Below are 27,774 nucleotides of genomic sequence, written 5' to 3'. Positions count from 1 at the left end.
TTACATGGAACCCAAACAGGCTGCACGCCTGCGCCATCGTGTGCCATCGTGTGCCATCGTGCTCCATCGTGCGCCATCGTGCGCCATCGTGAGCCATCGTGTGCCATCGTGTGCCATCGTGCTCCATCGTGCGCCATCGTGCGCCATCGTGTGCCATCGTGTGCCATCGTGCTCCATCGTGCGCCATCGTGTGCCATCGTGCGCCATCGTGTGCCATCGTGCGCCATCGTGCATAAATGTATTTTGTCCCCTACATCAAACGCGATCACGACACGCAGGATAAAATATCAAAACAAACTCTGAAACAATTCTCTTAATTTGGGGACAGGTCGAAAAGCATTAAACATGTACGGCAATTCAGCCTTCCTTGCCCTTGCTAGATTATTTGTCCTATTTAGCTAGCTTGCTGTTGCTAGATTATTTGTCCTATTTAGCTAGCTTGCTGTTGCTAGATTATTTGTCCTATTTAGCTAGCTTGCTGTTGCTAGATTATTTGTCCTATTTAGCTAGCTTGCTGTTGCTAGATTATTTGTCCTGTTTAGCTAGCTTGCTGTTGCTAGCTAATTTGTCCTGGGATATAAACATTGTTGGGTTGTTATTTTACCTGAAATGCACAAGGCCCTCTACTCCGACAATTAATTCCCACATAAAACGGTCAACCGAATCGTTTCTAGTCGTCTCTCCTCCTTCCAGGCTTTTTCTTCTCTTGACTTTATATTGCGATTGGCAACTTTCATAAATTAGGTGCATTACCGCCACTGACGTCGTTCGAGGAGATGGGAGAGGCAGGACTTGTAGCGTGATCTGCGTCAGAAATAGAACTGACTTCTATTTTAGCCCTCGGCAACGCAGATGCTCGTTGGCGCGCGGGAGCAGTGCGGGTGCAATAGTTGAATAATATAGATTTCTAAATGTATTTTGCAACGCGAGCGGTGTAGTCTGCCTTGTTAGCGTCAGGTGATTACCACATAGCATGGTCTTTATGGTACAGCAGTTCACACCAGTTCACAAAGAATTAGCTTCAGACTTCTCAGAAAAATAAAGTCTGGATTATTCTCAAGCTCACGTACAGTAATCCTGATTACTTCAGCCCTCTCGCTCATTTTGATGAACTAACAAGGTTTAAGACAGAAACCCCAAACACTTCCTAGATCACGTTGGGGCTGACCCAAAACGTGGTCAACAGCTCTATATAGCTCTGTCCCCATATACCCTTCTAATATACTATATAGCTCTGTCCCCAAATACCCTTCTAATATACTATATAGCTCTGTCCCCATATACCCTTCTAATGTGGTCAACAGCTCTGTCCCCATATACCCTTCTAATGTGGTCAACAGCTCTGTCCCCATATACCCTTCTAATGTGGTCAACAGCTCTGTCCTGATATACTCTTCTAATATACTTTATAGCTCTGTCCCCAAATACCCTTCTAATGTGGTCAACAGCTCTGTCTTGATATACCCTTCTAATATACTATATAGCTCTGTCCCCATATACCCTTCTAATATACTTTATAGCTCTGTCCTCATATACCCTTCTAATATACTATATAGCTCTGTCCCCATATACCCTTCTAATGTGGTCAACAGCTCTGTCCTGATATACTCTTCTAATATACTTTATAGCTCTGTCCCCAAATACCCTTCTAATGTGGTCAACAGCTCTGTCCTCATATACCCTTCTAATATACTATATAGCTCTGTCCTCATATACCCTTCTAATATACTATATAGCTCTGTCCCCAAATACCATTCTAATGTGGTCAACAGCTCTGTCCCCATATACCCTTCTAATATACTATATAGCTCTGTCCCCAAATACCCTTCTAATATACTATATAGCTCTGTCCCCAAATACCCTTCTAATATACTATATAGCTCTGTCCTCATATACCCTTCTAATATACTATATAGCTCTGTCCTGATATACCCTTCTAATATACTATATAGCTCTGTCCCCTAATACCCTTCTAATATACTATATAGATCTGTCCTGATATACCCTTCTAATATACTATATAGCTCTGTCCCCATATACCCTTCTAATATACTATATAGCTCTGTCCCCAAATACCCTTCTAATGTGGTCAACAGATCTGTCCTGATATACCCTTCTAATATACTATATAGCTCTGTCCCCAAATACCCTTCTAATTTACTATATACAGTGGAGCAAAAAAGTATTTAGTCAGCCACCAATTGTGCAAGTTCTCCCACTTAAAAAGATGAGAGAGGCCCTGCAATTTTCATCATAGGTACACTTCAACTATGGCAGACAAAGGGAGAAAAGAAATCCAGAAAATCACATTGTAGGATTTTTAATGAATTTATTTGCAAATTATGGTGGAAAATAAATATTTGGTCACCTATAAACAAGCAAGATTTCTGGCTCTCACAGACCTCTTTAAGAGGCTCCTCTGTCCTCCACTCATTACCTGTATTAATGGCACCTGTTTGAAGTTGTTATCACTATAAAAGACACCTGTCCACAACCTCAAACAGTCACACTCCAAACTCCACTATGGCCAAGACCAAAGAGCTGTCAAAGGACACCAGAAACAAAATTGTAGACCTGCACCAGGCTGGGAAGACTAATGTGTTGTTGGAGTCTACTTCCTACCCTCTACCTGTTAGTCCAGCACAACGTCCACATAGAGCCTCATGTTACTAATGTGTTGTTGGAGTCTACTTCCTACCCTCTACCTGTTAGTCCAGCACACCGTCCACATAGAGCCTCATGTTACTAATGTGTTGTTGGAGTCTACTTCCTACCCTCCCTAATTGACGAAATGTTGAATTGTAAACGGATGTTTGAAAACGAATTAAAAAAGATGGGAAGTCAGATCAGGTGAAACCAGGCTGGATGGGATGTCGTAAGGGTTTTGGGATCGAGATCAGGCCTAGTTAATTACTTCATTAGGATTCCCATTATCTACTCCACACGCTGTAGCTAATCTTGCTGGGGTCAAGAACCCCTGCTGGACATCAATGACGTGAAAAGCAGGACGGTTTCCTGTGACCTTTCTCTTTTGTGCCGATGATTCTACACTTCCTGTGTCCCACAAAACAAACATACAGCAGAACCTCTTCATGTCTGTTAAACCCCCTTGAGGACCAATAGAGATCTATAGAGGACAGCCCCCCCCCCTTGAGGACCAATAGAGATCTATAGAGGACAGCCCCCCCCCCTTGAGGACCAATAGAGATCTATAGAGGACAGCCCTCCCCCATTGAGGATCAATTGAGATCTATAGAGGACAGCCCCCCCCCCCCCCCTTGAGGACCAATAGAGATCTATAGAGGACAGCCCCCCCCCCCCCCTTGAGGACCAATAGAGATCTATAGAGGACAGCCCCCCCCCCCTTGAGGACCAATAGAGATCTATAGAGGACAGCCCCCCCCCCCCTTGAGGACCAATAGAGATCTATAGAGGACAGCCCCCCCCCCTTGAGGACCAATAGAGATCTATAGAGGACAGCCCCCCCCCCTTGAGGACCAATAGAGATCTATAGAGGACAGCCCTCCCCCATTGAGGATCAATTGAGATCTATAGAGGACAGCCCCCCCCCCCCCCCTTGAGGACCAATAGAGATCTATAGAGGACAGCCCCCCCCCCCCCCCTTGAGGACCGATAGAGATCTATAGAGGACAGCCCTCCCCCCTTGAGGACCAATAGAGATCTATAGAGGACAGCCCCCCCCCCCCTTGAGGACCAATAGAGATCTATAGAGGACAGCCCCCCCCCCCTTGAGGACCAATAGAGATCTATAGAGGACAGCCCCCCCCCCTTGAGGACCAATAGAGATCTATAGAGGACAGCCCTCCCCCCTTGAGGACCAATAGAGATCTATAGAGGACAGCCCCCCCCCCCCTTGAGGACCAATAGAGATCTATAGAGGACAGCCCTCCCCCCTTGAGGACCAATAGAGATCTATAGAGGACTGCCCCCCCCCCTTGAGGACCAATAGAGATCTATAGAGGACAGCCCCCCCCCCCCCCCCCCTTGAGGACCAATAGAGATCTATAGAGGACAGCCCCCCCCCCCCCCTTGAGGACCAATAGAGATCTATAGAGGACAGCCCCCCCCCCTTGAGGACCAATAGAGATCTATAGAGGACAGCCCCCCCCCCCCTTGAGGACCAATAGAGATCTATAGAGGACAGCCCTCCCCCCATTGAGGACAAAAAGAGATCTATAGAGGACAGCCCCCCCCCCCCCCCCTTGAGGACCAATAGAGATCTATAGAGGACCAATAGAGATCTATAGAGGACAGCCCCCCCCCTTGAGGACCAATAGAGATCTATAGAGGACAGCCCTCCCCCCTTGAGGACCAATAGAGATCTATAGAGGACAGCCCCCCCCCCTTGAGGACCAATAGAGATCTATAGAGGACAGCCCCCCTCCCTTGATGACCAATAGAGATCTATAGAGGACAGCCCCCCCCCCCTTGAGGACCAATAGAGATCTATAGAGGACAGCCCCCTCCCCTTTGAGGACCAATAGAGGTGGAAAGAGGACAGCCCCCCCCCCCCCTTGAGAACCAATAGAGATCTAAAGAGGACAGCCCCCTCCCCTTTGAGGACCAATAGAGATCTGAAGAGGACAGCCACCCCCCAACTTGTTCCAATCACCTAATCCTGATCTTCAGTTTAGAATGACATTTGATGAATCAGCTGTGTTTGCTACGGATGGAGAACAAGTGTGACATCAAATTAGTCCCTTGAGGACTGGGGTTGGGACTGGAACTACAGCCCCCCCCCCCCCCCCCCTTGAGGGCTGGGGTTGGGACTGGAACTACAGCCCCCCCCCCCCCCTTGAGGACTGGGGTTGGGACTGGAACTACAGCCCCCCCCCTTGAGGACTGGGGTTGGGACTGGAACTACAGCCCCCCCCCTTGAGGACTGGGGTTGGGACTGGAACTACAGCCCCCCCCCCTTGAGGACTGGGGTTGGGACTGGAACTACAGCCCCCCCCCTTGAGGACTGGGGTTGGGACTGGAACTACAGCCCCCCCCCCCTTGAGGACTGGGGTTGGGACTGGAACTACAGCCCCCCCCCTTGAAGACTGGGGTTGGGACTGGAACTACAGCCACCCCCCCTTGAGGACTGGGGTTGCCCACCCCTGAACGACAGCCCCCCTCGAGGACTGGGGTTGCCCACCCCTGAACGACAGCCCCCCTCGAGGACTGGGGTTGCCCACCCCTGAACGACAGCCCCCCTCGAGGACTGGGGTTGCCCACCCCTGAACGACAGCCCCCCTCGAGGACTGGGGTTGCCCACCCCTGAACGACAGCCCCCCTCGAGGACTGGGGTTGCCGACCCCTGAACGACAGCCCCCCTCGAGGACTGGGGTTGCCCACCCCTGAACGACAGCCGTTGGCAGGCAGGTGATTACCACATGAGGCCCTTGAGGACTGGGGTTGCCCACCCCTGAACGACAGCCGTTGGCAGGCAGGTGATTACCACATGAGGCCCTTGAGGACTGGGGTTGCCCACCCCTGAACGACAGCCGTTGGCAGGCAGGTGATTACCACATGAGGCCCTTGAGGACTGGGGTTTCCCACCCCTGAACGACAGCCGTTGGCAGGCAGGTGATTACCACATAGCGTGTGCTTCATGGTACAGCAGTTCACACCAGTTCACAAAGAATTAGCTTCAGACTTCTCAGAAAAATAAAGTCTGGATTATTCTCAAGCTCACGTACAGTAATCCTGATTACTTCAGCCCTCTCACTCATTTTGATGAACTAACAAGGTTTAAGACAGAAACACCAAACACTTCCTAGATCACGTTGGGGCTGACCCAAAACGTGGTCAACAGCTCTATATAGCTCTGTCCCCATATACCCTTCTAATATACTATATAGCTCTGTCCCCATATACCCTTCTAATATACTATATAGCTCTATCCCCATATACCCTTCTAATATACTATATAGCTCTGTCCCCATATACCCTTCTAATATACTATATAGCTCTGTCCCCATATACCCTTCTAATATACTATATAGCTCTGTCCCCATATACCCTTCTAATATACTTGTAGCTCTGTCCCCATATACCCTTCTAATATACTATATAGCTCTGTCCCCATATACCCTTCTAATGTGGTCAACAGCTCTGTCCTCATATACCCTTCTAATATACTATATAGCTCTGTCCCCAAATACCCTTCTAATATACTATATAGCTCTGTCCCCATATACCCTTCTAATATACTATATAGCTCTGTCCCCATATACCCTTCTAATATACTATATAGCTCTGTCCCCATATACCCTTCTAATATACTATATAGCTCTGTCCCCAAATACCCTTCTAATATACTATATAGCTCTGTCCCCATATACCCTTCTAATATACTATATAGCTCTGTCCCCATATACCCTTCTAATATACTATATAGCTCTGTCCCCATATACCCTTCTAATATACTATATAGCTCTGTCCCCAAATACCCTTCTAATATACTATATAGCTCTGTCCCCATATACCCTTCTAATATACTATATAGCTCTGTCCCCATATACCCTTCTAATATACTATATAGCTCTGTCCCCATATACCCTTCTAATATACTATATAGCTCTGTCCCCATATACCCTTCTAATATACTATATAGCTCTGTCCCCATATACCCTTCTAATATACTATATAGCTCTGTCCCCATATACCCTTCTAATATACTATATAGCTCTGTCCCCATATACCCTTCTAATATACTATATAGCGCTGTCCTCAAATACCCTTCTAATATACTATATAGCTCTGTCCTGATATACAGTGCCTTGCGAAAGTATTCGGCCCCCTTGAACTTTGCGACCTTTTGCCACATTTCAGGCTTCAAACATAAAGATATAAAACTGTATTTTTTTGTGAAGAATCAACAACAAGTGGGACACAATCATGAAGTGGAACGACATTTATTGGATTATTCAAACTTTTTTAACAAATCAAAAACTGAAAAATTGGGCGTGCAAAATTATTCAGCCCCCTTAAGTTAATACTTTGTAGCGCCACCTTTTGCTGTGATTACAGCTGTAAGTCGCTTGGGGTATGTCTCTATCAGTTTTGCACATCGAGAGACTGACATTTTTTTCCCATTCCTCCTTGCAAAACAGCTTGAGCTCAGTGAGGTTGGATGGAGAGCATTTGTGAACAGCAGTTTTCAGTTCTTTCCACAGATTCTCGATTGGATTCAGGTCTGGACTTTGACTTGGCCATTCTAACACCTGGATATGTTTATTTTTGAACCATTCCATTGTAGATTTTGCTTTATGTTTTGGATCATTGTCTTGTTGGAAGACAAATCTCCGTCCCAGTCTCAGGTCTTTTGCAGACTCCATCAGGTTTTCTTCCAGAATGGTCCTGTATTTGGCTCCATCCATCTTCCCATCAATTTTAACCATCTTCCCTGTCCCTGCTGAAGAAAAGCAGGCCCAAACCATGATGCTGCCACCACCATGTTTGACAGTGGGGATGGTGTGTTCAGCTGTGTTGCTTTTACGCCAAACATAACGTTTTACATTGTTGCCAAAAAGTTCAATTTTGGTTTCATCTGAACAGAGCACCTTCTTCCACATGTTTGGTGTGTCTCCCAGGTGGCTTGTGGCAAACTTTAAACAACACTTTTTATGGATATCTTTAAGAAATGGCTTTCTTCTTGCCACTCTTCCATAAAGGCCAGATTTGTGCAATATACGACTGATTGTTGTCCTATGGACAGAGTCTCCCACCTCAGCTGTAGATCTCTGCAGTTCATCCAGAGTGATCATGGGCCTCTAGGCTGCATCTCTGATCAGTCTTCTCCTTGTATGAGCTGAAAGTTTAGAGGGACGGCCAGGTCTTGGTAGATTTGCAGTGGTCTGATACTCCTTCCATTTCAATATTATCGCTTGCACAGTGCTCCTTGGGATGTTTAAAGCTTGGGAAATCTTTTTGTATCCAAATCCGGCTTTAAACTTCTTCACAACAGTATCTCGGACCTGCCTGGTGTGTTCCTTGTTCTTCATGATGCTCTCTGCGCTTTTGACGGACCTCTGAGACTATCACAGTGCAGGTGCATTTATACGGAGACTTGATTACACACAGGTGGATTGTATTTATCATCATTAGTCATTTAGGTCAACATTGGATCATTCAGAGATCCTCACTGAACTTCTGGAGAGAGTTTGCTGCACTGAAAGTAAAGGGGCTGAATAATTTTGCACGCCCAATTTCTCAGTTTTTGATTTGTTAAAAAAAGTTTGAAATATCCAATAAATGTCGTTCCACTTCATGATTGTGTCCCACTTGTTGTTGATTCTTCACAAAAAAATACAGTTTTATATCTTTATGTTTGAAGCCTGAAATGTGGCAAAAGGTCGCAAAGTTCAAGGGGGCCGAATACTTTCGCAAGGCACTGTACCCTTCTAATATACTATATAGCTCTGTCCTCAAATACCCTTCTAATATACTATATAGCTCTGTCCTGATATACCCTTCTAATATACTATATAGCTCTGTTCCCAAATACCCTTCTAATATACTATATAGCTCTGTCCCCTTATACCCTTCTAATATACTATATAGCGCTGTCCTCAAATACCCTTCTAATATACTATACAGCTCTGTCCCCATATACCCTTCTAATATACTATATAGTGCTGTCCTCAAATACCCTTCTAATATACTATATAGCGCTGTCCTCAAATACCCTTCTAATATACTATATAGCTCTGTCCCCATATACCCTTCTAATATACTATATAGATCTGTCCCCTTATACCCTTCTAATATACTATATAGCTCTGTCCCCCAATACCCTTCTAATATACTATATAGCTCTGTCCCCAAATACCCTTCTAATATACTATATAGATCTGTCCCCTTATACCCTTCTAATATACTATATAGCTCTGTCCCCCAATACCCTTCTTATATACTATATAGCTCTGTCCCCATATATCCCCACACAGACTGGTACAGGATGATGGACTAACCCAGGTTTATCCCCACACAGACTGGTACAGGTATGGATGACAGACTAACCCAGGTTTATCCCCACACAGACTGGTACAGGATGACAGACTAACCCAGGTTTATCCCCACACAGACTGGTACAGGATGATGGACTAACCCAGGTTTATCCCCACACAGACTGGTACAGGATGATGGACTAACCCAGGTTTATCCCCACACAGACTGGTACAGGATGACAGACTAACCCAGGTTTATCCCCACACAGACTGGTACAGGATGACAGACTAACCCAGGTTTATCCCCACATAGACTGGTACAGGTATGGATGATGGACTAACCCAGGTTTATCCCCACACAGACTGGTACAGGATGATGGACTAACCCAGGTTTATCCCCACACAGACTGGTACAGGATGACAGACTAACCCAGGTTTATCCCCACACAGACTGGTACAGGTATGGATGACTGACTAACCCAGGTTTATCCCCACACAGACGGACTAACCCAGGTTTATCCCCACACAGACTGGTACAGGTATGGATGATGGACTAACCCAGGTTTATCCCCACACAGACGGACTAACCCAGGTTTATCCCCACACAGACGGACTAACCCAGGTTTATCCCCACACAGACTGGTACAGGATGATGGACTAACCCAGGTTTATCCCCACACAGACGGACTAACCCAGGTTTATCCCCACACAGATGGACTAACCCAGGTTTATCCCCACACAGACTGGTACAGGATGACAGATTAACCCAGGTTTATCCCCACACAGACTGGTACAGGTATGGATGACTGACTAACCCAGGTTTATCCCCACACAGACGGACTAACCCAGGTTTATCCCCACACAGACGGACTAACCCAGGTTTATCCCCACACAGACTGGTACAGGATGACAGACTAACCCAGGTTTATCCCCACACAGACTGGTACAGGTATGGATGACTGACTAACCCAGGTTTATCCCCACACAGACGGACTAACCCAGGTTTATCCCCACACAGACTGGTACAGGTATGGATGATGGACTAACCCAGGTTTATCCCCACACAGACAGACTAACCCAGGTTTATCCCCACACAGACGGACTAACCCAGGTTTATCCCCACACAGACGGACTAACCTCGGCACACTGGACCTTAGCGATGTATCCGTTGTTCTGGAGCTCCATCCAGTTCGCCTCGAACAGCTTGGGCCCAATCAGGAAGTTGAGATCAACGATCTTGTCGTCCTCTCGGACCAGCGTAGCGGTCAGACCCAGCTTACAGTGGGCCTGGACAATGGTCAGAACCCGACGGAACATCTTAGCTACAGGGGGAGACAACGCAGACATTATTAGATAAATGTTTTGGAAACATCACAGAAGTGAGAAACAGATTTTCTGGTGGTCTGTCAGTTAAACTCCTAAAGTTTAACTGAAAATCCCGTCTTCTCATAAAATCGACTGTAGCGTCCGAACGGTTTGGTCTACAAACTATTATGACCCCCCCCCATGTGGAAAGACGAGACTCGCATCAACACAAGCGTCTTGGGCCCTTGTCTGAAGTCGGTTCAGCCAATCTGACAACTTCTGTCTGTGGCGTCCGAACGGTTTGGGATACACATTAATACGACCCCTGTCAGGTATACTCCCCCTCACCGTCGTTACGCGCTCCTGTCACCATCATTACGCGCACCCGTCACCATCATTACGCGCGCCCGTCACCATCATTACGCGCACCCGTCACCATCATTACGCGCACCCGTCACCATCATTACGCGCACCCGTCACCGTCGTTACGCGCACCCGTCACCTTCGTTACGCGCGCCTGTCACCGTCGTTACGCGCGCCTGTCACCTCATCAGACTCACCTGGACTCCATCACCTGTCTGGTTACCTTCCTTGTATCGGTCACTTTGGTTCCTTCCCCGGGCTTCTATTTCAGTTTCATGTCTGTGCGTTGTTCGTGTTTCATGTTTGTATTATGTTGTGTTTATTTATTAAATGATTCACTCCCTGAACTTGCTTCCCGACTCCCAGGGCACCACGTTACAACCCCTCTGTGTAAAGGTGCGACTGTCACCAACACGTACAGGTCGGTTGTTTTGACTCATCTGAAGGTCCCCCGGTACCCGTCGGAAAAAATTATAATATACTGTTTATGGAGACGATTTAGTGACAAAAAATAAGGGGGTTAAATACATTCTTGATCCTTCTTTATCTCTCAGATATAGATATCAGACATCTCGATACAACTCTAACCCCGCGTAACCCTAAACTCTCCTAACCAAAACCCCTTAACCTCTGACCCCTTACCACAGAGAGATAGACATACTCACCAGGGATGGTGTGGTCTAACCCTAACCCCTCCTAACTTAACCATGACCCCTGACCCCATAGACTCACCAGGGACGGTGTGGACTAAACGTAACCCCTCCTAACTTAACCATGACCCCATATAGACTCACCAGGGATAGTGTGCACCTCATCCAGGATGATGAGACCCCACTCCTGGGACCTCATCCATTCCATCACTCTCTCTGCCTCCCAAGACCTCTTGGTGGTGTGTCCCAACATGCTGTACGTACTGATGGCCACCGAGCAGCCAATCGGCTTCAAAAACAAAAATCAAACTTCATTTTAAAACCGCAACACACTTTGAAACTAAAACAGTAACTTGAAATTAATAAATCAAAGCAAACAAGAAGCAGTAAAAAGAGACCATTAAACAAAACACGGGGGATTTTAAAAAGCTCAAAACACAGAGGCTGTTGAAAGACCGAGTTGAGAAGGGGGATTTTAAAAAGCTCAAAACACAGAGGCTGTTGAAAGACCGAGTTGAGAAGGGGGATTTTAAAAAGCTCAAAACACAGTGGCTGTTGAAAGTCAGAGTTGAGAAGGGGGATTTTAAAAAGCTCAAAACACAGAGGCTGTTGAAAGTCCGAGTTGAGAAGGGGGATTTTAAAAAGCTCAAAACACAGTGGCTGTTGAAAGACCGAGTTGAGAAGGGGGATTTTAAAAAGCTCAAAACACAGAGGCTGTTGAAAGTCCGAGTTGAGAAGGGGGATTTGCTGCGTCTCTTACCTTGTCCTTGGCATCTGAGGTGAAGCGGCAGATTTGAGAGTCGTCGATGGTCGACCACATCTTAAACTGAGCCTTCCACTGTTCTACTGACACAGAGCTGTTCCCCAGGACCAGGCAGCGCTTACGAACCGTACAGGCTGCAGTTACCCCTACTAGAGACTTCCCCGCACCTGGGGAGAGGAGGAGAGATGGAGGACCACATCTTAAACTGAGCCTTCCACTGTTCTACTGACACAGAGCTGTTCCCCAGGACCAGGCAGCGCTTACGAACCGTACAGGGGGGGATAGGAGGAGTAATGGGGACAGGAGGAGAGATGGTGGAGAGATGGAAGGGGGGGATAGGAGGAGTAACCCCATATTAAACCCATATTAAACCCCATCACTCAGTGTATCAACTATCCACCCATATTAAACCCATATTAAACCCCATCACTCAGTGTATAAACTATCCAGACATATTAAACCCCATATTAAACCCCATCACTCAGAGTATAAACTATCCACCATATTAAACCCATCACTCAGTGTATAAATTATCCACCCATATTAAACCCCATATTAAACCCATCACTCAGTGTATAAACTATCCACCCATATTAAACCCCATCACTCAGTGTATCAACTATCCAGACATATTAAACACCATCACTCAGTGTATCAACTATCCAGACATATTAAACCCCATATTAAACCCATATTAAACCCCATATTAAACCCCATCACTCAGTGTATCAACTATCCACCATATTAAACCCCATATTAAACCCCATATTAACCCCCATATTAAACCCCATATTAAACCCCATCACTCAGTGTATCAACTATCCACCATATTAAACCCCATATTAAACCCTATATTAAACCCCATATTAACCCCATATTAAACCCCATATTAAACCCCATCACTCAGTGTATAAACTATCCACCCATATTAAACCCATATTAAACCCCATCACTCAGTGTATCAACTATCCACCATATTAAACCCCATATTAAACCACATCACTCAGTGTCTCAACTATCCACCATATTAAACCCCATATTAAACCCATATTAAACCCCATCACTCAGTGTATAAACTATCCACCATATTAAACCCCATATTAAACCCCATCACTCAGTGTATCAACTATCCACCCATATTAAACCCATCACTCAGTGTATCAACTATCCACCCATATTAAACCCCATCACTCAGTGTATCAACTATCCACCCATATTAAACCCATCACTCAGTGTATCAACTATCCACCCATATTAAACCCATATTAAACCCCATCACTCAGTGTATCAACTATCCACCCATATTAAACCCCATATTAAACCCCATCACTCAGTGTATAAACTATCCACCCATATTAAACCCCATCACTCAGTGTATCAACTATCCACCCATATTAAACCCATATTAAACCCCATATTAAACCCATCACTCAGTGTATCAACTATCCACCCATATTAAACCCATATTAAACCCCATCACTCAGTGTATAAACTATCCACCCATATTAAACCCCATCACTCAGTGTATCAACTATCCACCCATATTAAACCCATATTAAACCCTATCACTCAGTGTATCAACTATCCACCATATTAAACCCCATATTAAACCCCATCACTCAGTGTATAAACTATCCAGACATATTAAACCCCATATTAAACCCCATATTAAACCCATATTAAACCCCATCACTCAGGGTATAAACTATACACCCATATAAAACCCATATTAAACCCCATATTAAACACCATCACTCAGAGTATAAACTATCCACCATATTAAACCCATCACTCAGTGTATAAACTATGCACCATATTAAACCCCATCACTCAGTGTATAAACTATCCACCCATATTAAACCCCATATTAAACCCATCACTCAGTGTATAAACTATCCACCCATATTAAACCCATATTAAACCCCATATTAAACCCATATTAAACCCCATCACTCAGTGTATAAACTATCCACCCATATTAAACCCCATATTAACCCCCATATTAAACCCCATATTAAACCCCATCACTCAGTGTATAAACTATCCAGACATATTAAACCCCATATTAAACCCCATATTAAACCCCATATTAAACCCCATCACTCAGTGTATAAACTATCCAGACATATTAAACCCCATATTAAACCCCATATTAAACCCCATATTAAACCCCATCACTCAGGGTATAAACTATCCACCCATATTAAACCCCATCACTCAGGGTATAAACTATCCACCCATATTAAACCCCATCACTCAGTGTATAAACTATCCACCCATATTAAACCCCATATTAAACCCCATCACTCAGTGTATCAACTATCCACCATATTAAACCCCATATTAAACCCCATCACTCAGTGTATAAACTATGCACCATATTAAACCCCATCACTCAGTGTATAAACCATCCACCCATATTAAACCCCATATTAAACCGCATATTAAACCCCATATTAAACCCCATATTAAACCCCATCACTCAGTGTATAAACTATCCACCATATTAAACCCCATATTAAACCCATATTAAACCCATCACTCAGTGTATAAACCATCCACCCATATTAAACCCCATATTAAACCGCATATTAAACCCCATATTAAACCCCATATTAAACCCATATTAAACCCATCACTCAGTGTATAAACTATCCACCCATATTAAACCCCATATTAACCCCCATATTAAACCCATATTAAACCCATCACTCAGTGTATAAACTATCCACCCATATTAAACCCATATTAAACCCCATATTAAACCCCATCACTCAGTGTATTAACTATCCAGACATATTAAACCCCATATTAAACCCCATATTAAACCCATATTAAACCCCATATTAAACCCCATATTAAACCCCATATTAAACCCCATCACTCAGTGTATTAACTATCCAGACATATTAAACCCCATATTAAACCCCATATTAAACCCCATATTAAACCCCATATTAAACCCCATCACTCAGTGTATTAACTATCCAGACATATTAAACCCCATATTAAACCCCATATTAAACCCCATCACTCAGTGTATTAACTATCCACCATATTAAACCCCATATTAAACCCATATTAAACCCCATATTAACCCCATATTAAACCCCATATTAACCCCATATTAAACCCCATATTAAACCCATATTAAACCCATATTAAACCCCATATTAAACCCAATATTAAACCCCATATTAACCCCATATTAAACCCCATATTAACCCCATATTAAACCCCATATTAAACCCATATTAAACCCATATTAAACCCATATTAAACCCCATATTAAACCCCATATTAACCCCATCACTCAGTGTATCAACTATCCACCATATTAAACCCCATATTAAACCCATATTAAACCCCATATTAAAACCCATATTAAAACCCATATTAAACCGTATCTTTCTCCTCTCTTGATGAAAACACCGTACGACGTTCAGACGACACCTTGTGGTAACAACATATTACATCAGAGTTTCTCTTCCTTCAACAATAGTTTTTTTAATAAAAGATCTTAACAGAAAATACCTGCTCGTCGGGGGTATAGGAGCGCAGCTAGATCCAAAACGTTGAACGTTACAACAAAATGTAGATTTCTGCCTAAATAGACAGACCCAGCAGTGTTTATTTAATAATGAGAGGGACTTAGACTATAACTAGTAATGCTGCATACTCCCAGGAGAGTTTACAATCTCATCTTTCTGGTACAAATGGTTATACATTGCTGAGGTGTGATCAGTTAGGGTTAAGGACACTAAGGACACAAGGACACAAGGACACAAGGACACAAGCTCAAGCACATAGTACTACATCTGGCCATCTTGATGTCACTAGCCACTTTAAACAATGTCACTAGCCACTTTAAACAATGTCACTTAATATAATGTTTACATACCCTACATTACTCATCTCATATGTATATACTGTACTCTATACCATCTACTGCATCCTTATGTAATACATGTATCACTAGCCACTTTAACTATGCCACTTTGTTTACATACTCATCTCATATGTATATACTGTACTCGATACCATCTACTGTATCTTGCCTATGCCATTCTGTACCATCACTCATTCATATATCCTTATGTACATATTCCTTATCCCCTTACACTGTGTACAAGACAGTAGTTTTAGAATTGTTAGGTTAGATTACTTGTTATTACTGCATTGTCGGAACTAGAAGCACAAGCATTTCGCTACACTCGCATTAACATCTGCTAACCATGTGTATGTGACAAATAAAATTTGAGTTGATTACAAATATTATTAAAAACATTTCTTAATTAGTTTCTTCTATTCAACAAAAGTGGGGCAAAGGGGCTTGAAATGACTGAAACGCTTTAAATACAGTAACAATGATTTAAATACAGTAACAATGCTTTAAATACAGTAACAATGCTTTAAATACAGTAACAATGATTTAAATACAGTAACAATGATTTAAATACAGTAACAATGATTTAAATACAGTAACGACGATTTAAATACAGTAACGACAATTTAAATACAGTAACAACGATTTAAATACAGTAACGACGATTTAAATACAGTAACGACGATTTAAATACAGTAACAATGATTTAAATACAGTAACAATGATTTAAATACAGTAACAATGATTTAAATACAGTAACAATGATTTAAATACAGTAACAATGATTTAAATACAGTAACAACGATTTAAATACAGTAACAACGATTTAAATACAGTAACGATGATTTAAATACAGTAACGACGATTTAAATACAGTAACGACAATTTAAATACAGTAACAACGATTTAAATACAGTAACAACGATTTAAATACAGTAATGACGATTTAAATACAGTAACGACGATTTAAATACAGTAACAATGATTTAAATACAGTAACAATGATTTAAATACAGTAACAATGATTTAAATACAGTAACAATGATTTAAATACAGTAACAACGATTTAAATACAGTAACAATGATTTAAATACAGTAACAATGCTTTAAATACAGTAACAACGATTTAAATACAGTAACAATGATTTAAATACAGTAACAACGATTTAAATACAGTAACGATGATTTAAATACAGTAACAACGATTTAAATACAGTAACAACGATTTAAATACAGTAACAACGATTTAAATACAGTAACGACGATTTAAATACAGTAACAATTAAATGACTTACTACAAGATAAATATGATCACACTATGTGACAATACCGGCACTAATTCATATAACAGCCGACAGACAGTTTTCTCCAATAAGTCCCTGGAGCAGACAAGAGACATCACTACAACATGTCCAGACCTGTTTCAACTTCAGCTGTAAGAGCCAAGTGATTTACTGGGAGGATTTGGAGCAGAGAGCTCAGAGATTGGGCAATTCTCGCACGACAAGACCGCAGGACCCCTTAACAACGACAAGAGAGCGTTTCGTACACCAAAATGTCAGTCGGGAACCAGAATCCCCAAATATGGTACTTAAGGTCTAATTAAAGGCCTAACCTTTCCAAGGCTCTTAGGGTTTCTAAGAATTCAGAGAGGCATGTTCTGTGAGTAAGAGGTTTAGAGAAAGCCCACTTGATACGGATGGTCATTAAAGGCTTTCTAGAAATCTCTGAGACTGTCCGGAACAACCACAGAAGACATGTTAGTCCTCGTGCAAAGCTAAACGACTCATTGGCCCGTCTCCAGAAGTCATTAACCCTTCAGGTCAGACCGATGCCTCCTGGTCATACCGACGCCTCCTGGTCACACCGACGCCCCCTGGTGACACCGACGCCTCCTGGTCAGACCCGACGCCCCCTGGTCACACCGACGCCCCCTGGTCACACCGACGCCCCCTGGTCACACCGACGCCCCCTGGTCACACCGACGCCCCCTGGTCAGACCCGACGCCCCCTGGTCACACCGACGCCCCCTGGTCACACCGACGCCCCCTAGTCACACTGACCGAATCTCATCTTCCTACCACCTCTTCTCCCACCATCTCCCACTCTCTCCCCCTCTCCTCCACCCCTCTCTCGCTCTCTCCCTCCCACTCTCGCTCTCCCCCCATCCCTCTCTCTCCCCCTCCCTCTCCCTCCCCCTCTCCCCATCCCTCTCTCTCCCCCTCTCCCTCCCCCTCCCTCTTACCACAAGGTAGCACGATGACTCCCGAGCGGGCTCGGCCGTTACCAAACATCTTGCGGAGGCTCTTCTCCTGGTAAGGCCTGAGTACAGCTGTGGCCTTCAGGTCCATGTTGATGTCAGGGTTCACCGTGTCGTTGCGGAAGTCGTACTCGGCCAGTAGAGGATACTCCATGTTAATACACCTCTTCTGAAGCTCTTCAATCATCTCCTGGAGGGAAGGGAGGATTCGAGGAGACGTGAGAGCGTGTGTGTGTGTGGTAACAACAGAGAGTAAGGAGAGATGGCAGACTGTAGATAGTAGAGTTAGACTTTAAGGTTGTCCGAACATGAACACGTTATGAAGCCTTTGTCAGAGGGGCGGGGGGCATTTTAATGGTAGACCACAACTCATTGAGGGGCCACAGGGCCCACAACTCATTAAGGGGCCACAGGGCCCACAACTCATTAAGGGGAAACAGGGCCCACAACTCATTAAGGGGCCACAGGGCCCACAACTCATTAAGGTGCCACAGGGCCCACACTTCATTAAGGGGCCACAGGGCCCACACTTCATTAAGGGGCCACAGGGCCCACAACTCATTAAGGGGAAACAGGGCCCACAACTCATTAAGGGGCCACAGGGCTCACACTTCATTAAGGGGCCACAGGGCCCACAACTCATTAAGGGGAAACAGCTCATTAAGGGGCCACAGGGCTCACACTTCATTAAGGGGCCACAGGGCCCACAACTCATTAAGGGGAAACAGGGCCCACAACTCATTAAGGGGCCACAGGGCCCACAACTCATTAAGGTGCCACAGGGCCCACACTTCATTAAGGGGCCACAGGGCCCACAGTTCATTATAGGGCCACAGGGCCCACACTTCATTAAGGGGCCACAGGGCCCACAACTCATTAAGGGGAAACAGGGCCCACAACTCATTAAGGGGCCACAGGGCCCACAACTCATTAAGGTGCCACAGGGCCCACACTTCATTAAGGGGCCACAGGGCCCACAGTTCATTATAGGGCCACAGGGCCCACACTTCATTAAGGGGCCACAGGGCCCACAACTCATTAAGGGGAAACAGGGCCCACAACTCATTAAGGGGCCACAGGGCCCACAACTCATTAAGGTGCCACAGGGCCCACACTTCATTAAGGGGCCACAGGGCCCACAGTTCATTATAGGGCCACAGGGCCCACACTTCATTAAGGGGCCACGGGGCCCACAGTTCATTAAGGGGCCACAGGGCCCACACGTCATTAAGGGGCCACAGGGCCCACACGTCATTAAGGGGCCACAGGGCCCACAGTTCATAATGGGGCCACAGGGCCCACACTTCATTAAGGGGCCACAGGGCCCACACTTCATTAAGGGGCCACAGGGCCCACAGTTCATAATGGGGCCACAGGGCCCACAGTTCATAATGGGGCCACAGGGCCCACACTTCATTAAGGGGCCACAGGGCCCACAGTTCATAATGGGGCCACAGGGCCCACAGTTCATAATGGGGCCACAGGGCCCACACTTCATTAAGGGGCCACAGGGCCCACAGTTCATTAAGGGGCCACAGGGCCCACACTTCATTAAGGGGCCACAGGGCCCGACACGGCTTCCAAGTCACACAACCAAACCTGTCGGATCTCGAAGGACACGGTCTGCGTCTCCTCCTCCTCCTCTTCCTCCTTGTCCATCTGTTCATAGTAGCTGAATATGTCCTCTGGTACCTGGGTGGCTCCTGGCGTCTGGCCCTCAGGGGCCCCTGCTGACGTGGAGGCCCCTGCTCCGTTGTCCTGGAGGGACTTAGAGATCTGGCAGGGGTTGGAGGTTACATCAGTACAGGCTTTAACATACGCGTGTGTGTGTGTGTGTGTGTGTGTGTGTGTGTGTGTGTGTGTGTGTGTGTGTGTGTGTGTTAGCTGTTCGTACCGCTGACTTGCTGTGTACGACCTCAGTGATGAGCTCGGTGTCTGTTCCCTCTGCGGTTCGGAGACGACAATCTCTGATCACACTGTCCTGAAGAAGACGCTGGATCACCTCGGGGAACGCACTCTCCACAAAGTACCTGACACACACACACACAGACACACACAGACAGACAGACACAGACAGACACACACACACACACAGACAGACAGACACACACACACACACAGACACACACAGACAGACAGACACACACACACACACAGACACACACAGACAGACACACACAGACAGACACACACAGACAGACACACACACACACACAGACAGACACACAGACAGACAAACACAGACACACACACAGACAGACAGACAGACAGACACACACAGACAGACACACACACACACACAGACAGACACACACACAGCATTGATAAAACATGTATGCAGAGCGGTGAATATATAAATATAAATGCGTTGTCATGCCTACCGGTTGTGTTTCAGCACCAGCTTCACCTTGCCGTAGCTCACAGTGCAGAGCTGAAAGAGGACATTCATCAGACTGCTTCAATAGACACCAGACATCACTCAGACCCCCCTACAGAAAACACCCCTACAGACACCCCACCTACAGACTCCCCCCCTACAGAAAACACACCCTACAGACACCCCCACCTACAGACAGCCCCCTACAGACAGACCCCTACAGACCCCCCCCCTACAGACACCCCCCTACAGACACCCCACACCTACAGACACCCCACCCCTACAGAAAACACCCCTACAGACAGCCACCTACAGACAGCCCCCCTACAGACAGCCCCCTTACAGACACCCCCCTACAGACAGCCCCCTACAGACACCCCCCCTACAGACAGCCCCTCTACAGACAGCCCCCCTACAGACACCCCCTACAGACAGCCCCCTTACAGACAGCCCCCCTACAGACACCCCCCTACAGACAGCCCCCCTACAGACACCCCCCCTACAGACAGCCCCCCTACAGACAGCCCCCTACAGACACCCCCCTACAGACAGCCCCCCTACAGACAGACCCCTACAGACTCCCCCCCTACAGAAAACACACCCTACAGACACCCCCACCTACAGACAGCCCCCTACAGACAGACCCCTACAGACACCCCCCCTACAGACACCCCACCCCTACAGACACCCCACCCCTACAGACACCCCACCCCTACAGACAGCCACCTACAGACAGCCCCCTACAGACAGCCCCCCTACAGACAGCCCCCCTACAGACAGCCCCCCTACAGACACCCCCCCTACAGACAGCCCCCCTACAGACACCCCCCTACAGACAGCCCCCTTACAGACAGCCCCCCTACAGACACCCCCCTACAGACAGCCCCCTACAGACACCCCCCTACAGACAGCCCCCCTACAGACAGCCCCCTACAGACACCCCCTTACAGACAGCCCCCTACAGACAGCCCCCTACAGACACCCCCCCTACAGACAGCCCCCCTACAGACAGCCCCCCTACAGACAGCCCCCTACAGAAAACACCTCCACAGACCCCCCCTACAGACACCCCCACCCCTCAGACCCCAGTACCTCCTCCTCCTCCCTGTACCACCACCTCCTCCCTGTACCACCTCCTCCTCCTCCTCCCTGTACCACCTCCTCCTCCTCCTCCCTGTACCACCTCCTCCTCCCTGTACCACCTCCTCCTCCCTGTACCACCTCCTCCTCCCTGTACCACCTCCTCCTCCTCCCTGTACCACCTCCTCCTCCTCCCTGTACCACCACCCCCAGCCTCAGACCCCTGTACCTCCTCCTCCCTGTACCACCTCCTCCTCCCTGTACCACCACCCCCAGCCTCAGACCCCTATACCACCACCTCCTCCTCCACCTCCTCCTCCTCAGACCCCTGTACCTCCTCCTCAACCACCTCCTCCTCCTCCTCCTCCTTGTATCTCCTCCTCCTCAGACCCCTGTACCACCTCATCCACCTCATCCTCCTCCTCCCTGTACCTCCTCCTCCTCCTCCTCCCTGTACCACCTCCTCCCTGTACCACCACCCCCAGCCTCAGACCCCTCCACCTCCTCCTCCTCCCTGTACCTCCTCCTCCTCCTCCTCCCTGTACCACCTCCTCCTCCTCTCTGTACCACCTCCTCCTCCTCTCTGTACCACCTCCTCCTCCTCTCTGTACCACCTCCTCCTCCTCCCTGTACCACCACCCCCAGCCTCAGACCCCTCCACCTCCTCCTCCACCTCCTCCACCTCCTCCCTGTTCCACCTCCTCCCTGTACCACCTCCCCCAGCCTCAGACCCCTCCACCTCCTCCTCCTCCTCCCTGTACCACCACCTCCTCCTCCCTGTACCACCACCCCCAGCCTCAGACCCCTCCACCTCCTCCTCCCTGTACCACCTCCTCCTCCTCTCCTAACTGACCTTGATGAACTGCACGATGCCGTCTGGTACAGACGTCTTGCTGAGTTTCTGGAGATACTCCACGATGTCTGAGGTCTGTAGACCGACGCTCACAGCAGCGTAGAGGGAGTAGGCTGTCAGCTTGTACTCATGAACGTGGACCGGACGACACACTGGCTCTGCTATGGCTACCAGGAAGTCCTGGGCATACTTATACACCGGAGAGAAGGCTTCCAGGAAGATGTGTCCATCTGGAGCCTGTCGGGACAGAGAGAGAGAGAGAGAGAGAGCGAGAGAGAGAGAGACAGAGAGGAGGGGTGAGAGAGAGATACAGAGTGACAGAGGAGACAGAGAGACAGAGAGAGACAGACAGAAAGAGAGAGAGACAGAAAGAGAGAGAGACAGAAAGAGAGAGAGACAGAGAGAGAGAGAAAGAGAGACAGAGAGAGAGAGAGAGAGACAGAGAGAGAGAGAGAGAGACAGAGAGAGACAGAGAGAGACAGACAGAAAGAGAGAGAGACAGAGAGAGAGAGAGAGAGACAGAGAGAGACAGACAGAAAGAGAGAGAGAGAGAGAGACAGAGAGAGATAGAGAGAGACAGGGAGAGAGACAGAGAGAGACAGAGAGAGACAGACAGAAAGAGAGAGAGACAGAGAGATACAGAGAGAGACAGAGAGAGAGAGAGACAGAGTGACAGAGTGACAGAGGAGACAGAGAGACAGAGAGACAGAGAGAGACAGACAGAAAGAGAGAGAGACAGAAAGAGAGAGAGACAGAGAGAGAGAGAGACAGAGAGAGAGACAGAGAGAGAGACAGAGAGAGAGAGAGAGAGAGAGAGAGAGATACAGAGTGACAGAGACAGAGAGAGAGACAGAAAGAGAGAGAGACAGAGAGACAGAGAGCGAGACATAGAGACAGAGAGAGACAGAGAGACAGAGAGCGAGACAGAGAGAGACAGAGAGACAGAGAGCGAGACAGAGAGAGAGGTAAAAATATGCTGAATATTTAAATGTGGTGGTTACTGACTGTATGTGTCAATGGATTTGACTAGAACCTCTCTTCCTACTACAGAGTCTGGTACCATGTTGGTACAATCCAGTCAGTACCAGAGACTAGAACCTCTCTTCCTACTACAGAGTCTGGTACCATGTTGGTACAATCCAGTCAGTACCAGAGACTAGAACCTCTCTTCCTACTACAGAGTCTGGTACCATGTTGGTACAATCCAGTCAGTACCAGAGACTAGAACCTCTCTTCCTACTACAGAGTCTGGTACCATGTTGGTACAATCCAGTCAGTACCAGAGACTAGAACCTCTCTTCCTACTACAGAGTCTGGTACCATGTTGGTACAATCCAGTCAGTACCAGAGACTAGAACCTCTCTTCCTACTACAGAGCCTGGTACCATGTTGGTACAATCCAGTAAGTACCAGAGACTAGAACCTCTCTTCCTACTACAGAGTCTGGTACCATGTTGGTACAATCCAGTCAGTACCAGAGACTAGAACCTCTCTTCCTACTACAGAGTCTGGTACCATGTTGGTACAATCCAGTCAGTACCAGAGACTAGAACCTCTCTTCCTACTACAGAGTCTGGTACCATGTTGGTACAATCCAGTCAGTACCAGAGACTAGAACCTCTCTTCCTACTATCGATCCTCAGCCTGACTCCAGGACTCCTGGAGCCACTGTCAGATTCATATCCTGCGTTCTGGATGCAGGGACTGACCACCAATGACATCTATATTATAGATTTAACCATGTTATGAGGATATACACTGTTTGTTTACATTTAGACTGTTTACAAACATCGGAGTAAAACTCGAACCAGAGTTCACAGGTACGACAGTCTAACCAGAGGTCACAGGTACGACAGTCTAACCAGAGGTCACAGGTAGGACAGTCTAACCAGAGGTCACAGGTACGACAGTCTAACCAGAGGTCACAGGTACGACAGTCTAACCAGAGGTCACAGGTAGGACAGTCTAACCAGAGGTCACAGGTACGACAGTCTAACCAGAGGTCACAGGTACGACAGTCTAACCAGAGGTCACAGGTACGACAGTCTAACCAGAGGTCACAGGTAGGACAGTCTAACCAGAGGTCACAGGTACGACAGTCTAACCAGAGGTCACAGGTACGACAGTCTAACCAGAGGTCACAGGTAGGACAGTCTAACCAGAGGTCACAGGTACGACAGTCTAACCAGAGGTCACAGGTACGACAGTCTAACCAGAGGTCACAGGTACGACAGTCTAACCAGAGGTCACAGGTACGACAGTCTAACCAGAGGTCACAGGTACGACAGATGAACCGAGTTTTAAGAGCGGCACCAGGTGTGAGTTAATTTGGTAACGTAATCTGTCAGTCTTAAACAGCACCACCAGATGTGAGTTAACTTGGTAACGTAATCTGTCAGTCTCAAACAGCACCAGATGTGAGTTAACTTGGTAACGTAATCTGTCAGTCTCAAACAGCACCAGATGTGAGTTAACTTGGTAACGTAATCTGTCAGTCTCAAACAGCACCACCAGATGTGAGTTAACTTGGGGACGTAATCTGTCCGTTTTAAACAGCACCAGATGTGAGTTAACTTGGTAACGTAATCTGTCAGTCTCAAACAGCACCACCAGATGTGAGTTAACTTGGTAACGTAATCTGTCAGTCTTAAACAGCACCAGATGTGAGTTAACTTGGTAACGTAATCTGTCTGTTTTAAACACCACCAGATGTGAGTTAACTTGGTAATGTAATCTGTCAGTCTTAAACAGCACCAGATGTGAGTTAACTTGGGGACGTAATCTGTCAGTCTCAAACAGCACCAGATGTGAGTTAACTTGGTAACGTAATCTGTCAGTCTCAAACAGCACCACCAGATGTGAGTTAACTTGGTAACGTAATCTGTCAGTCTCAAACAGCACCACCAGATGTGAGTTAACTTGGTAACGTAATCTGTCAGTCTCAAACAGCACCAGATGTGAGTTAACTTGGTAACGTAATCTGTCAGTCTCAAACAGCACCACCAGATGTGAGTTAACTTGGTAACGTAATCTGTCAGTCTCAAACAGCACCACCAGATGTGAGTTAACTTGGTAACGTAATCTGTCAGTCTCACCACCCAGAGAGGTCGTGATCCGTGGTCGTTCTTCAGCAACATCTGCAGCCGGTAGTCTTTAGCCCCATACTCGTCCAGCTTGATGGCCAACTCATCCACCGTTTTACCGGCCGCTGCAGGGATGGCCTCCTGGGACTCACTGCCCATCGCCTCCTCCTCATCCTCCTCTTCGTCATACACACGCTTCTTAGAAGACTTCCTCTCTGGAGGAGGACAGACAGACAGAGACAGGAGGGAGGAAGGGAGACAGAGACAGGGAGGGAGGAAGAGAGAGAGACAGGAAGGAGGAAGAGAGACAGAGACAGGAAGGAGGAAGAGAGACAGAGACAGGAAGGAGGAAGAGAGAGAGAGGAAGGAGGAAGAGAGAGAGACAGGAAGGAGGAAGAGAGAGTGACAGGAAGGAGGAAGAGAGACAGAGACAGGAAGGAGGAAGAGAGACAGACAGGAAGGAGGAAGAGAGACAGAGACAGGAAGGAGGAAGAGAGAGAGACAGGAAGGAGGAAGAGAGAGCGACAGGAAGGAGGAAGAGAGACAGAGACAGGAAGGAGGAAGAGAGACAGAGACAGGAAGGAGGAAGAGAGACAGACACAGGAAGGAGGAAGAGAGACAGAGACAGGAAGGAGGAAGAGAGACAGAGACAGGAAGGGTGTCATTAAGCAGGAATTGGCTGAGCCGTGGGTCTTACAACTGGGAAACTCAGTGAGGCACATCCATCACCAAAGAGAAAGACCGTTGATAGAAGATGACATTGTTCTGAAATCAGCTCTCGCTGTAGGGTCCCTACCATTAAAAATACGTCTTAAATCACAGTGATTTCTACTCTCAGAAAGTGCTATTGTCAGACACAGGCAGCTGACTGTCGCAACATGAGCTCGAGTAACATTCCATTTCCGGGAACATCTAGATACTCACCCCGATCTCCCCTATCTTTCTTCCCCATGATAGTATTAGCTTGTTCCCGAAAACAACTTGCTTCGTCAAACCATGTTAAACGAAGGTGAGAAACAACAACAAGCAACTGCGACGCGACCAACTCGGTTTCCTCCTCGTGCGGAAAAGGATCATGTGACCTATGAATTCCGCTTGTTGATTGGATGTCGATATTGTTTACTTCCGGTGGTAGAGGTCAGATTAGATTTTTCGGGTTTCGGTGTCGGTTTTTTTTTCGTTCTCGTCGAGGTGTTTATTGTTGTAAAAAAAGCTTATTAATAATCGGTAATCATGTCAGACGATGATTTAATCGGACCTGCCTTACCCCCGTCGTTCAGAAAAAGCAGCAATGATGAATCTGATGACGAGGAAGGATGTGAGTAAAGTTAGTAGTGGTTTAAATCCACATGATTTTTGGCCATGACTAGTGTCATCAGATACTATGTTGTCATATTCATGTCTTAGTTATCTTTCTGCTTTATACTGTATTGTTAAATCGAAAAAAAGCTAGTGTCTGTTTTTTGGTATTTTCCTACCTAGGATGTGCTGTCTTCTCCAATAGTTGCAGGTCCTGCGCTGCCTCCCGGATACAAACCGGAGTTGCTCTCCAGCTCGGAGGATGACTTTGGCCAAGAGGAGGTGGATGTGGTGATCAAGAGACGAAACAAGACGAGCAGCAGACACGGTCACGGTAGCGGGACGACCAAGGATGGACCCACCGCAGAGTAACACATTTACAATCACTTCTACATTTCAAACAAACATCAAACACGTTTATTTCCTCATTGTTTTTGAAGGAAAGTGCATGTGAAATGCCTGAACTGAACTCTCTGCATCATTCTGTAGAAAACAACACAGAGTGGAAGAGGCGGTGAGTAGAAGGCTTGCGGGTGGTGGTGATGATGATGATGATGATGATGGTTTCTTCGGACCAGCTCTTCCTCCTGGGTTCTCAAAACCACAGGCTTCACCAGAGAGGTAACCAAGACAACACAACTAGTTCTCTCTGCTTTAAACAGATAGCTCTCTCTGCTTTAAACAGACATATTAAATGATATGTCAGCTAGTTCTCCCTGCTTTAAACAGACATATTAAATGATATGTCAGCTAGTTTTCCCTGCTTTAAACAGACATATTAAATTATATGTCAGCTAGTTCTCCCTGTTTTAAACAGACATATTATATGATATGTCAGCAAGTTCTCTCTGCTTTAAACAGACATATTAAATGATATGTCAGCTAGTTCTCCCTGCTT

The 27,774-nt window shown here is 46.5% G+C and overlaps 2 protein-coding genes across 5 annotated transcripts in view; one reads left to right on the top strand and one right to left on the bottom strand.

Moving 5' to 3' along the window:
- LOC139394108 (general transcription and DNA repair factor IIH helicase/translocase subunit XPB) overlaps window positions 1–27,103 on the bottom strand; it is a 49,766-nt gene extending 22,663 nt beyond the window's left edge. The window contains exons 1-11 of one of the 3 annotated variants that reach the window (XM_071142128.1): window positions 26,502–26,578; window positions 25,590–25,792; window positions 22,495–22,731; window positions 20,566–20,615; window positions 20,079–20,214; window positions 19,784–19,960; window positions 18,170–18,374; window positions 12,036–12,205; window positions 11,420–11,564; window positions 10,261–10,279; window positions 10,095–10,227 (exon numbers count right to left, since the gene is read on the bottom strand). In XM_071142128.1, coding sequence (XP_070998229.1) covers window positions 10,095–10,227; window positions 10,261–10,279; window positions 11,420–11,564; window positions 12,036–12,205; window positions 18,170–18,374; window positions 19,784–19,960; window positions 20,079–20,214; window positions 20,566–20,615; window positions 22,495–22,731; window positions 25,590–25,792; window positions 26,502–26,529 — 1,503 coding nt within the window. In that variant the 5' untranslated portion in view covers window positions 26,530–26,578. Of the gene's footprint in view, window positions 1–10,094; window positions 10,280–11,419; window positions 11,565–12,035; window positions 12,206–18,169; window positions 18,375–19,783; window positions 19,961–20,078; window positions 20,215–20,565; window positions 20,616–22,494; window positions 22,732–25,589; window positions 25,793–26,501; window positions 26,646–27,055 lie in introns of those variants that run through there. The other 2 variants (XM_071142129.1, XM_071142127.1) reach the window with 2 other exon arrangements.
- The window catches only part of LOC139394109 (GPALPP motifs-containing protein 1-like), a 7,064-nt gene continuing 5,997 nt past the window's right edge, over window positions 26,708–27,774 (top strand). The window contains exons 1-3 of one of the 2 annotated variants that reach the window (XM_071142130.1): window positions 26,708–26,895; window positions 27,082–27,244; window positions 27,366–27,497. In XM_071142130.1, the coding sequence (XP_070998231.1) occupies window positions 26,811–26,895; window positions 27,082–27,244; window positions 27,366–27,497 (380 nt within the window). In that variant the 5' untranslated portion in view covers window positions 26,708–26,810. Of the gene's footprint in view, window positions 26,896–27,059; window positions 27,245–27,365; window positions 27,498–27,774 lie in introns of both variants that reach the window. The other variant, XM_071142132.1, reaches the window with a different exon arrangement.

Source organism: Oncorhynchus clarkii, unplaced genomic scaffold, assembly GCF_045791955.1.
Source record: "Oncorhynchus clarkii lewisi isolate Uvic-CL-2024 unplaced genomic scaffold, UVic_Ocla_1.0 unplaced_contig_5422_pilon_pilon, whole genome shotgun sequence".
NCBI classification, from domain to species: Eukaryota; Metazoa; Chordata; class Actinopteri; order Salmoniformes; family Salmonidae; genus Oncorhynchus; species Oncorhynchus clarkii.
The sequence above is the reverse complement of the archived record's forward strand: the minus strand, read 5'-3'. Positions and strand labels throughout refer to the sequence as shown.